The following is a 13,577-nucleotide window of genomic DNA, read 5'->3' as shown; positions in this document are numbered from 1 at the left end:
AGTAGACATTACTGCAGGGAAGCATCCCAACCATTATTCACAGCTATCAGAATTTTGGGGTCTTTTTATTCAGAAGCACCATAAAAATGAGGTCACGAATTCCAGAATGTAGAACTTGTAAGGAAGTTACTACATACTTACGGGTGAATTAAATGAAGGAAAGCTGTTGTATTTCACCTTTTGCAAATATTTTAAAGTTAATACAGTTGAAAACTTAAGGTTAAGCACTTGAATTCTTATTAATAAGCCAAACATATCATTTGTCCTCATGTTTTTTATGAATCTTCCTTCCGAATACTAATGAACAGAACTTTGGCAAGCATATAAATAAAATGAATAAAAAACACACCAATGAATGCCAACAGAAAACATGCACTGCCTGAGTATAAATTTATTGGTACTCACTGGTTTTAAACATAAGATGATTATTTTCTTGATTATTTCCAATCCTGGAGCTGTAATTAGGGCAAAGTCTATAATCGAGAGTGTTATCTAGTATACCACTATACATAGCTATGATCACAACTCCTTTTCTTCTGGCAGATGGGGAAATAAAAATAATCGAAACTAATGTTTAAGAAGATCGAGACGTTTAACATAAAATTTAAAAATATATACACTGATTTCTAAATAAGAAGTCAACCAGTTAAACTGAAATTTAGTAAAATTAAAAAGGGGTAGGAATATGAGTCAGTTATTCTCAGCTACTCATAGTACTTTTATGTACTCTCAGTAAAAAATAATTATATAATATAGACAGCTGAACAGACGTGTGAGATTTATAAAGAAAGATTAAATGTTCTTTAAAGAAAAAGTACTCATTAAAATTACGGCACTGAGGAAGCTAGTAATTTTTTCACTTTTATTAATTTTAAATTTAAAACAAAATCCAGTTTGAACCACAACTGGGAATACAATATTTTCAAGATGTTTCTAAAGCTATCACTCTACGTAGCAATGAAACAGAGTTAACAGCGTAAACATAATGTGAACTTTTCATTCCAGTAGTTTATATATTTTCTTAGGATGAATTTGTTGTTTTTTTATTTAACACCACTTAATCGAACTATACAAAACCAAAAAAGGTATTTTTTAAATGACTTGCCAAATTTATCATTATGAATGTGTTTAAAAACACAAGTCTGTAAATGTTTGGGGTAAAGAAGCAAGCAAAGTCTTCACCTTTACAGTGAGTTTGCAAGGCTCTGCCTTTGTAAGCAAGAAGAGTAGGTTGTGTTTTTTGCTGCAAACTCTTTTTATACTTAATCGCACTGGAGTATTGGTATATAGAGAACCCACATATCATATTTTATGAGATCCTGATCAACCTGATATTTTGTGCAATGCTAGTCCTACAAGGTAAAGAACTTCCCTATTGCTCCTTATGCTAGTGGACCAACCTCAAGTTATTATTCCACTCTCATCCCTGCAGAAAGGTCTGTTTGTCCTTTGCATCAGCCCTCTACCTCACCTGCTGCCGAAGAGAAAAGGGACTGGGAAGATTCTTGCTGTCTGATCCACTGTTCCTTTGGAGCAAAGGACAGGGCACAGAGAAGAAGAATTTTGCTGCTAAGGTATGTGCTAAATCTAAGATTGCGTGCCCTAGAATACAACGCTGCCTCCAATCTCCTCTTATCTTTCAGTCAAGTCACTTCCAACACTGTAAGTAAAATATAAGGTTCTTAAATTTGTATCATCAAACATGAAGCTTCTATTATAGTAAGTAATTTCTTCTTTCTTTGGATTAAAAAAAAAGATTCCTTAAGGAAAAAAATAACACTGACTACCTAACCTGACTGATAAATTTATAGTTTGTTTTAAATGTGACTAAAACAGTCATCCAGGATTCTGTGGCAACTACCGTGAGTTTGATTATTAACAAAAGTAGGAAAAAGATGAGTAATTCTACAGATAGATGTAAGGGTGAATTACTGAAGTTCCAAAATCAAATTCTGATTCTAAACACAATAACAAAGAAAATTTTCCATTCAGGGATTAAGATGTCTTTAAAAGTTGAAACAATTTTGGATGTCATCCAGCCCAACTTCCATCCAGATTATCATGCCTCTCACATATAGTAGTCTTCTGAATTATAAAAATTTATAGTTATTTTTTTTAAACTACATAAATAAGAATTATCTATATATAGAAATATCTATTCAGCAATTCCGTAATTTAAATATTCAAATCAAATTGGGCAGAACTGGTTCCTTCTCACCCCCACAGACTGTATTTACACACTAATACATCAAGTTACATTTAAACAAAAAGAATGGTACCACCTGACTAAAACGGAGAAAATAGTGCTCTAACGCAATCCCCAATTTTCATGAACATAAAATTGTAAGTCACTTATGTGAATTTTATCTCAATGACACTGTAAAACAAAAACAAAACACATACATACACATACATGAACAAAGCCAAACCAAAAAAAAAAAACAAGTAACTTGCTAACCTGGACTTTGGTCTCTCATTTAAGGTTCTGGAATGCAAATATGGTTTTTGAAGGTCCAATAAAATCAATCTCTTGTATAGTCTGTGCACATATTAATCGTTTACATGGACTGAATCCACAGCATCACAAATGGGAGACTTTGGTGAATAACCAAATGTGTCCAACATAGAAAATAACTATTTGGTCAAAAGTATAAAAGGTTTGACCTTATCTGAAATATGAAAAAGCTGAGTACTTGGAAGACATATGAAAATACTCAGCATAGGTAATATGAAAAGTTGAATAAAAGTAACTTTTTGTCTCAAAAAATTATTTTAGGCCACAGTATATAACAGAACTTATTGCTACCTGAACTGTCATTAAAAATAGGTTCATATATAGAAGGAGATTATGTATTAGTAATACCTCTTCACTAATATAAAATGATATGCTCCTTTTAGAAGATATACTCTAGACCTCATTTCTAAAACTATTTTTCGCATTTCCAAAACTTCTGTATATATCTAATTAAACTGACCTTACCAAATCCCACAAATTATAAATCAATTAAAGTTCTGATTTCATTAATTTTAGCTTGTTTCATTTCACTAGCATCTGCTTTTTTAGTTCCAAAGGCTCCAGCTGCAAGTTCTCTCTTTGTGTTTTGTATTTTCAGCATATTTTCTTCAACAGAATCCTTCACAATGAACTTTAAAAAGAAAAACAAAGTTAAATTGGTTAAGTACTTTTTAGGTCACAATACTTGAATTCTTTAATTAAAAAAAAATTGACATGATGAAAATGATACTTTAAAAGAACATGCTTTCTTACAGTATTACGTAGCTTTCAAAAATGGTCAATAATAATCTATTAGAAACTGTTTCACTCCCCCTTTTCTCTCAATATACAGTGAGAATATTTAGAACATGATATGATAGCTAGAGATGGGCACCATTTTCCCTTATCACTCAATATAGTTTTCCTGTATAAAGAATACAGCTGTAAGGACATAAGTTACATATTATAACTCCATCATCAAGATAAGAGCAACACACAAAAAAAGCAAACTTTATAGGCAACTCTGAAGCTGGAATATTAGCAAAATAAATGTAACATATTTAAAAAGCCAAATAAGATTTTCCCAGAAATGAAAGAACAGGCCTTCATCTGGTATAATTTATAACATTACAAATTTAAGAGAAAAAAAAGTGATCATCTCAATAGATGATAAGCATTTGATAAAATTCAACGTTTATTCCTGATAAAAACCTTGACTTTAAAAAAAATCCTCATTAACCCAGAAATAAATGTCCTCAACCTTATTTAAGGATATCTACTAGAAACTTACCAAGAATAACATATTAAATGTAAAACAATAAAGTATTCCCAACAAAGATAGGAACAAGTCAAGAATGATTACTGTGATTACTACTATTCAACACCGTACAAGAGGTCCCAGTTACTGTAATACAAGCTGTGTTATAAAATGTTATCAAAATACATAAAAGACCTAAAAAAACAGAGAGTAATACTATCTAAGTTCTTATATGGGAACACTCTGTATTTATAAAGAAGACAGTTTTCCAATTAATCATAAATTCAATAAATCCCAAACAAGATTTCTTAAGTGGGATTTGGTAATCCAAATCCAAAGTTCAATTCAAGAGTAAAAAATAATATTAATAACCAACACAGTTTTCAAAAAGAAGGGTAATAAGTGTACTTTGCTCTACTAGATATCAAAGCATACTTTATAAAACCACAGTAATTATTAAACAAATATTGTCCTGGGAATAGGAAAAGAGATCAGTGGAACAGAATAGAGTCCAGAAAGAGACCCATGAATTAGTTTATGATAAAGTGACATTTCAAATCAGTAGAAAAAAACGATGGACTTTTCCAAAAAAAATGGTAATGGAGCAAATGATTTTTCATCTGAAAAAAAGATCCATATCATGAATCATAAACAAAAGGTAAAATATTTCAAAAGAATCAGAAGCACAGGAGATTCTTTCTTTTCCCTCCAAATTTTCAGTATGGCAATTTTTATTGACATTTTAGTAAAACACTACTCCCAGTTTACATAATTTACAGGAGATTCATTCTTAAAGTTTGAAGATAAAGCCTTCTGTTCTAAGAAAGACCTCAAAATCCGTAAGATACAAAGAAAAAGGCTGATACGTTTTAAATGATAAAAATTTCTAAACTTTTTCATGACAAAAAGCACATAAAGTTCAAAGATAAGCAAGAGCCTGGAATAAAAAATTTCCAACATACGTAAAACATTTAAAATCAGAATTTATAAAGAAGTACTTTATACTATAAAACTATATTTGTACTTTATGAAAACTGGGCAAAAGATACAAGCAAGCAATTCACAGAAAAAAAATTAACAAGAGATATGTCAAATATGCTAAAGGTCTTAGGTAAATGAGTATCAGAAGGTCACTTTTTGACCATCTTATAAGCATAAATTTACATCGTTCTCATATATCATAAAGCCTATTTTGAAAACAACTTGACAGTTATGTAATAAGATTCTAAATCCAGAATTCTAGTTTTCTTAACCTATCCTGAAGAAATACTGTACTTGTACATATGCACAAAGATGCACATAATGCTCATTATAGGAGTGTTTTTATTAGCAAAAATTGAACTGGTTAAATAAATTAGATGTAATTATGTTGCCTGTCTACCATGACAGAATAATAATAAGTTTGATCTGTATGTTCTTACAGGGTAGTCTCCAACATATACTGTTCAGGGGGAAAAAACACAGACTACAAAATAATAAAGTATGATCCCATTTATCTTAAGAAATTTTTGAAATTTACACATATACGTAAGTATGAATGTATGTAAACAGAAAAACTTTGACTAGCATGTTAAACTACTGATGGTAGCTTCCTTCTAAACAGAATAAAGATGATCTTCATAGTTTGCATAATTCTATTTCAATCTTTTACAATATATTCACGCATTATCTGTATAATTTTGAAAACCTTATTTAAAATAGATGTCTTAAAAACTCACTTTCGTGATAATGACTTCTTGCTTTTGGCCAAGTCTATGGCATCTGTCAAAGCACTGATCTTCAGCAGCTGGATTCCAGGCCTAATAAGAACATGAGTTGAATAATTACCACCCTGATCTGTGAGTGTTCTGCACAAGTCCTTTTGCTGCAGTATTATTTATTCACCTTTTACTAACTGAAATCTTTCTGAATGAATTCAGATAGTGACATTGTAAATGCTCTGGGGACGAAAATTTCCACACAGCCCCTGACTACCTCCCCCAATCACTACTATGATAGGCAGGTATTCTCTCCCCTGTCATTTCACTACACCGCTTCTAGTATCTAATACAGGGCCTGATACCTAGAAAGCACACAGTATAAATGATTGCTGACTAATCAAATAATATCTTTCTCATCCCCCACCCCCACCCATTTTACAATCAAACTATGTCTGCTTAACAGAGGAAGTTTATACGCTCTCTTAAATTACTTAATTTACATCAGAAAAGATAGGTAATTGAGTCCATTTATGAAAAAGTTTTCTCCTTTTCTGCTGGTGTTTGGTTCTTTTCTTTCATTTTCCTCCTTTCATTATGTAAAAGCACAAAAAAAGATTTCAGGAGTACTGAGAAGTCCTAAAAATTATTTAAGACTCTGCCATACAATTTTCAGTATCTATTTTGAACTAAAAAAGTAACATTAACTAACTAACATTGGCATTAACACGGGGACTGTCTTAAGGTGAAGAATAAAACAATGAAGCACTGAAAAGGGAAGATAAGCAAAAAAGATACAGAGCTCTTCAGTCTAGAAAGATAGGAGTCAAGTGGTTTTGAAATAACATGAATTGTCAGGGTAGGGGATCATTAAGTTTTAAACTAAACTATGGGATGACTCTTGAAGCTGAAAACAGGGTGTTCTGGAGAAAAGGAACATTTATACAGCAAAGTACCAACTGAAAATAGAAACAAAATCATAAATTAATATGTAGATGACAAGTTTATAGTACAACTTAGGCAGTTATTTTCTTCTTTTTAAAGTTCCCTTGAGGGACTTCCCTGGTGGTGCACGCACTGGTTAAGAATCTGCCTGCCAATGCAGGGGACACGGGTTTGATCCCTGGTCCAGGAAGATCCCACATGCTGCGGAGCAACTAAGCCCGTGTGCCACAACTACTGAGCCTGCGCTCTAGAGCCCGTGAGCCACAACTACTGAGGCCCACATGCCTGGAGACTCTGCTCTGCAGCAGGAGAAGCCACTGCAGTGAGTGGCCCGCACACTGCAGTGAAGAGTGGCCCCCGTGGGCAGCAATTAGAGAAAGCCCACGCACAGCAACGAAGACCCAACGCAGCCAAAAAAAATTTTTTAAATAAAAATAAAAAATAAAGTTCCCTTGAGATCGAGAGAAAAGGAGATTTTACTCTTAACTTGCTATAATTTGATTTGGGGATTGTTTTTCGGTATAAAAGTTAGATTTAAAGGACTTATTTACCTTATGAAACTGACAGTCATATTCTGTGAATATTTTGTATTTTACAATTGGACCCATTTTGCAACCATTATACTAAGAGCTCAGATACAATGTTCCTCTCTGCTGTCTTTTGTCTAGGAACCTCATGGTGAGACGGCAGTATACATCAAGTATGACTAAATGTATAATAAAATTTACTTTATGATAATGTAAAACTGATAGCTCCCATTCTCTTATGTAGTGATGAAGGAAGCAATTAACTTTATCAAAAGCTCATAATGAAAAAAAAAAAGCTCACAATGAAACATCAAAATACAAATAAATCTTAACATTTATATAATACTCGACAAAGAGGTAAAAATCTTCATGAGCAATTTTTTTTTTTTCTTTTTTTTTACTGAGTCTTATTTTTCTAGGACCTGGCTTTTGTTTTAAAGTTAGAAACAGTATCTGAAAACTTGAAATGTTCAATGAAAAACAACCAACTTACTATGAAACTGCTAAAACATTCTGTAAGTTTTCCAAAAGTATAACTGTTAAAGAGTTTAGTCTCTGGTCAACTTTACAATACTAATTAAATTACTGTATTTTGTATTAACAACCTCTTCCTTATGAAGTACTAAGATTATAACCAAAAAATAATAATTTGGGAATCTGTTCCAAAAATCAGCTTCTAGAATTATCATCTGGTTAGCTAACATGTAACTTAACTTGCAGTTACAATGCATATTTTTTAAAATAACCATAATACTAAAACTCTAGCAAAGATTTAAAACTTCATCCACAGAATTAAGGCAAGAAAATAAGACAGACCACTGCCATCCCGATGGCATTAACATGAAACCCATGAATGCCTAAGTATGGCTCTGGTTTTAATATTACTGGAAAGGTTACCCTCAGGTGAGGAAGAAAAGCCTTGGTAACAGGTACATGCTTCAACTAGATAGCCTAACCAGAATAACTCAAAATTTGTATCTTAGTAAAATTTCTTTGTTATGAATTTTCTGAGTTTCAGGCAGCAAGCTAAAACCACAAACCTTAGATCTGGGAATGCACAGAAACAGCACAGGGTTACCTCCAGCCCAAACAGTGGCCAATGCAAATTAGAAACTGAATTAGCTCAGAGCGCTTCCAGTCCAAAAAGCCCCTTTGTGCAATCAGAAAAAAAGTGCTCCTGTGCAGATGCAACTCTAAGTCACACAGTTTGATGTGTCAAGTTCAGAGTGAATTTTAACTCCCACTCTACCCCTAGACCTGTATTGCGCACAGTAATTACACTGTGTTAGACATTAAAGTTTACCCAAAGCATTCCATTAATGGTACTTGTTTCTAAAACTGTGATGCTGGACCATGTGCACCTAAAATCACCTATGGTCTATATAAAAATGCAGTTTCCTGGGTCTCATCCAAGAACTCCTAAATCTGAAGACAGAGGTCAAACTGCATTTCCTAATTCTTATGCACGTTAAAGCTTGAGACTATTAGCACCATGATGGTGGCTACTTTGTCTATCTTGTTTATATCCAGATTCCCTGTGCCAGTAAGATTCCCTGACACAAAGTAAGATCTCATTGATTCATGGGCTGAATCAATGAAAACACTTCCCTAAAGCATTAGTTAACAGAAACTTATTCTGTATATAGAAGAGCAGTAGAAAAGCACAGCATAATACTTATAAACATGGACTCTGATCCTGATTTGTATATCACTAGCTGTGTGATAGGGCAAGCTATTTCATTTCTCCATGTTTCAGTTTCCTCACATGTAAAATGGGGATAGTAACAAGATCCACCTCATAGAGATGCTGTGAGAATTTCAGTTGATATATGTAAAGCACTTAAGAGAAAGCCCTTAAAACACTTTTACTAAGTTATTGTCTATTTCTAAAGTTTGCCTAAGAATTTTCACAATCAGTTACAACTATAAAGGTATTTACCAAATAGTTTTTTGTTTTTATTTTTTTAAAGAAGTAGTAACATACCAAAAAGTCTACAAAACTACTTACTGGATCCATTAAAAATACTCGAGAAGCTGCAGAAAGATTCAAACCAACTCCACCTGCTTTTAAGGATAGAAGCATTATAGTTGGAGATCCTGCTTCAGTGTTTTGAAAACACTGAATTGATTCAACTCTTTTCTTTTGGGCCATAGAACCATCCAAACGAGTAAACACAAATCCAGAGGCTCTAATGGAGGGGACAAAAGAGACAAGTAACACTACACTATAAAAAGCAGAAACTAACACACCATTGTAAAGCAATTATACTCCAATAAAGATGTAAAAAAAAAAAAAAAACATGTTAAGTAATTGTAATCTTTTCATTCAACCAATTCTTTCATTTCTGCTGACAAATATTTACTAATCATCTACTAATATGTCAGGCCCTGCAGTCAACCTTTTTCCTATGAACTCAGGACTTAATCTTTAAAATTCGAAGTTCTCAGGAGTATTCTTTATTGCTACTGTTATTTTAGATACATGAAATGAATAAAAGTGGTAAAACATACATAATGATTTTTTGCTATCCAAATTAAAACATTTATATAAAATCCTTTTGCTCCAAGTGAGAAACACTGTTGAACTTACCTGAGTGGTGTTTCTATTAAAGACAGAAATGTTGTAAACTGAGAAACAACTAAACTTTTTATGTTGGGGTTCTTCTTTCTTAAGTCAATCAATGCATGCATTAGAGCATTAATCTGAAAAAAATTAGGATACCCATTAGATTCCATTTTGAATTGGAAGAGAAAGGTCCTGCCATGTTATCTCCCTAAAATACAAATGTAAAAGACCACCAATTTTTTTAAAAATTGAGACTAAAAAAATACTATCATCTGAATGCTTTCTCTCATCTCTCAAATTCACCACCAGAAAGAAACAAAAAGCCAGTAACCACCAACAGAGTATAATACTCAAATGACAGGATTAGAAGCAGAATTACTATTTCTAAATACGGTATTTCTTTATATAAACATAAAACAAATACTCAAACATTTGCACATGTATATTTACCTTCGAACTGGATGTCCATTCCATATTAGGCTTTTTCTCAGTGTCACATGCCAATTCTTCTGGAGGACATTCTAATAAATTGTCTCCATGTATATCATTTCTGCATAAAGGGCATTTAGCATGTGGCTATATAAGAAAGAACAAAGTACGAGTGACACTTAACAAAGGAACAGAAATATAAATTTGCCTAAAAATTTTAAAAGGCATGGTAAATTCTATTTCCCTAATAGCCAGCGTTTTATTAAACCTTTTATTAGATTCATCCATTTGAGATAAATGTGTACATGCTGAACTCCAGGCAGATATAATGTTCTAATGTAGTAAGTGGGATTGGTAAAAAAGCAAAAGTAGGTGATCTTGACTAGCAGCAAGAGCTTGAAACAATAAATATTATACTATTTTCAGACAAATAAATCATGAATAAGTTTCTTGAACCTAATTACAATATAGCATAGAACTATTCTTTAGAAGAAAAAAGAATAATTTCCTTCTTAATAGCCTATAAAGCCAGTCCAGATCTGATAAGTCCTATCAGGTTCATTCAAAGCAGTTATCTGTTGTGTCCATTTTGTACCAAGGCATACTAATAAGATTATACCTAAAATAACTACATACCAAATACCATTACAATAAAAAAGATTCTGAACCTAAAACAATGTTAGAAGTCAGTATAGTAGAGTTACCTTTAGAGAGGAGGGAGACAGTAATGATTGGGAAGGAACACAGGAAGATCTGGGTGGTAGTTATATGGATTTGTTTACTTCATAATTCACTGAGCTATACAATCATGATGTGCATTTTTTGTTATATGTATATTATATCTCAATAAAAATGTTTTAAAAAATTATACCTCAGAAGGATTGCTTACAGGATTATTCCACTTCACATGAATCTAGACCTACCTAGCTATAGCAGCCAACAGCCATGCATGGCAATTAAGCTGTTGAAATGTGGTAAAGACAAATTGAGATGTGTTCTAAGTGCACAATACCACAGAATTATGATCACTTAAGTTTTAAAAAATCATGTAAGGTATCTCATTAATTTTTTATATTTTAGATATACTGGATAAATAAAAATGCATTATAAGAATTAACTTCATCTGTTTTACTAGAAAATTTTAAATTACCTTTGTGTCTCACATTATCAATCTATTTCTTAGACAAAGATGATCTAAAGAGTTAGTAGAACTAAAATATTGACTGTGAAATATACCTCCAAAAAATGTCTTTTTATATTAAAAGGGCTTAATTATAATGAAACATATCTATTAAAACACTGATAAAATTATATATAAAAGGTGCACTAGTAAATCCAAGTGCAAAACTCTTTATAGTCTCTGTTGGACTTGGGTTTTCATTACACTCAACACTGCAACACCACTCCATCAAACACTGAATTTGTATTCAGCATAAAACTAACCTGCTCATTCTGAATGACCTGGCAAATGCAGGGTTTACAAAAGACGTGTGCACAATGTGTTATGACAGGAACCGTTAAAGAATCCAAGCAAATTGCACATTCTTCATCAGAACCTGAGCTCAGAATTAACTTCATCTTCCTTATTAACTTCTTTCGTAGTTCTTCAGGTGTATCATTTCCTAGAGAAAAGGCTGGAAAATTAATTTCGGAGCAAGACTTGTAATATGACTAGACAATCTTAATCTTCCTTATATAGAGAAAAGGTTTGCTTGGGTAGTCTTAAGTCTTTTTATTTATTTATTTATTTTTTATCACAGGCAAAAAGCATGATTTAAATGTGAAATTTTAAGAAAAATTCAGAAGCTCCACATAACATACCTTACACAGAAACATCACTGTAACACCATCTGTGGGTACTACCATAGAATAAAAGGCTGATCCAATTTGAACCTTTCTTCTAAGACTATCACTGGAAATATTTGAAAACCTCATTAATATTCCATTTCATTGTTGAGAGGTTCTTGAGTGTATTTCTAGTTGAGTCCTATTCTAAAATCAATGTCCATTTGACAAATAAACTAAATTTAGGCCATATGAAAAGTTTCTCATTCTGATTTAAATATCTCTAATAAATATGATGTGTAAACCAACCACATTTACCTACCTGAGGGACTACTGGAAGACACTGCGTTTGTAAGAAGGTGAGTATGACAACAAATCTGCCGCAATCTAAGCAAAAGACCCAGGACATCTGCATAGTGTGCAAGGACAGTCCCTTCATTAAAATACCTAGAGGTAAAAACACTGAATATTATGAAGGCCTCTAAGCAATAATATTTCCTATTCTAAAACAGTGCAACAAAAATAGCATTGTTTTCTTCTTCCCTGGAAATCACTTCAAAACATGAATGGAAAACAGAAAAGTAAACTCTATCTTTAATGAAACCAGGAGAGATTTGTAACAATAAAGCAAAGTATATGAGAAATGGCTGCCAACTGCAGTAGAAGTCAAAAAGGAAGATACTGAGAGATGACTGCAGACCTCAAGCAGACCTACCTGCCAGAGCACAATTCTTCAAAACAGCATGCCCCAAGGAGAAATCACCATCTCTTATGTGCACGGCTCATGGCCTGAACGCCCCTGGACAAGTTTACACCAAGACGGAGGGAAGGCAAGCTGAATAGGAAACACATGGCCCTACTGTGTTTTCAGAAAAGACTATAACCACAGCATTCCGTATTGTAAGGAACCCTAAAGCTTCTGATCTCTGTTTTATGAGCACAAGTAAAATCTGAAAGAACTCACATGTAACCCTGAGTCATAATTAAATAAGGATATATTTCCTGCCAGTCGAGGATACAGCTATGACTCCTGTCCCGTCATATGAATCTCTTGCAAATAGCTAGTCCAGAAAGAGCTCAAGACATTCATATATGAGTAACAATCAGCAAAGAGCAAGGGAGAGAACAAATGGCAGTGAAAGAAAACTCACCAGAAAAATGTTGCCATAGAGCAAGTAAAAATTATGACCAAGAATGCTACCATGATTTAACACCACTCAATAAAACAGTTCCTCCTAAAAAAACACCAGTAGGGCTTCCCTGGTGGCGCAGTGGTTGAGAGTCTGCCTGCCGATGCAGGGGACACGGGTTCGTGCCCCAGTCCGGGAAGATCCCACATGCTGCTCTGCCATAGCCGCTGAGCCTGCGCGTCCGGAGCCTGTGCTCCGCAACGGGAGAGGCCACAGCAGTGAGAGGCCCGCGTACCGCCAAAAAAAAACCACCAATAGCTTAAAGCAGAGACAAAACTTGAAAAGGTATGGCAAAACAAAATAGAGATCAAAGATGAGCTGGTACAGCTAAAAAGTATGAAAGAGAAAAGTAAACTATCAGAGGAAGCCACAGGGAAGCCAGCATAAAAGAGACTAGCCACTGATAAAAACATAAGATTGTGGGAAACAGGATTGAGAAAAGCAAAATTAAACAGAAAGATGTAAATGATTAGAATAAAATGATACCTATGGGAAAAAAAGAATATCCAGCATACACAGAGAGAAATAAAATAATGGAACAGAAAACAGTATTTAAGAAAACTTTCCCAAAAGGGGGTGCAGGAAGACTGGAATCTACAGATTTAAATGGTACCACATGTTCCATAAAAATATCAACAGAGATCCTGGTGAAATTCCTGGACTTTAAAGAATAGAATAAAATAAAA

At 33.4% G+C, this 13,577-nt stretch overlaps 1 protein-coding gene across 4 annotated transcripts in view; it reads right to left on the bottom strand.

Annotated features, from left to right (window-relative positions):
* Positions 1 to 277: 277 nt before the first annotated feature.
* HLTF (helicase like transcription factor) overlaps positions 278 to 13,577 on the bottom strand; it is a 60,309-nt gene continuing 47,009 nt past the window's right edge. For 2 of the 4 annotated variants that reach the window (XM_027092754.1, XM_027092755.1), the window contains exons 19-25: positions 12,024 to 12,148; positions 11,360 to 11,550; positions 9,938 to 10,063; positions 9,512 to 9,624; positions 8,930 to 9,110; positions 5,471 to 5,551; positions 278 to 3,146 (exon numbers count right to left, since the gene is read on the bottom strand). In XM_027092754.1, the coding sequence (XP_026948555.1) occupies positions 2,994 to 3,146; positions 5,471 to 5,551; positions 8,930 to 9,110; positions 9,512 to 9,624; positions 9,938 to 10,063; positions 11,360 to 11,550; positions 12,024 to 12,148 (970 nt within the window). In that variant the 3' untranslated portion in view covers positions 278 to 2,993. The remainder of the gene's footprint in view (positions 3,147 to 5,470; positions 5,552 to 8,929; positions 9,111 to 9,511; positions 9,625 to 9,937; positions 10,064 to 11,359; positions 11,551 to 12,023; positions 12,149 to 13,577) is intronic. The other 2 variants (XM_027092756.1, XM_027092758.1) reach the window with 1 other exon arrangement.

The sequence above is a fragment of the Aethalodelphis obliquidens genome, unplaced genomic scaffold (genome assembly GCF_003676395.1).
Source record: "Aethalodelphis obliquidens isolate GAN/ISIS:26980383/991018 unplaced genomic scaffold, ASM367639v1 scaffold81, whole genome shotgun sequence".
Lineage (NCBI taxonomy): Eukaryota > Metazoa > Chordata > Mammalia > Artiodactyla > Delphinidae > Aethalodelphis > Aethalodelphis obliquidens.
Note: the sequence above shows the minus strand (reverse complement) of the source record. Positions and strands in the feature narration are given on the sequence as shown.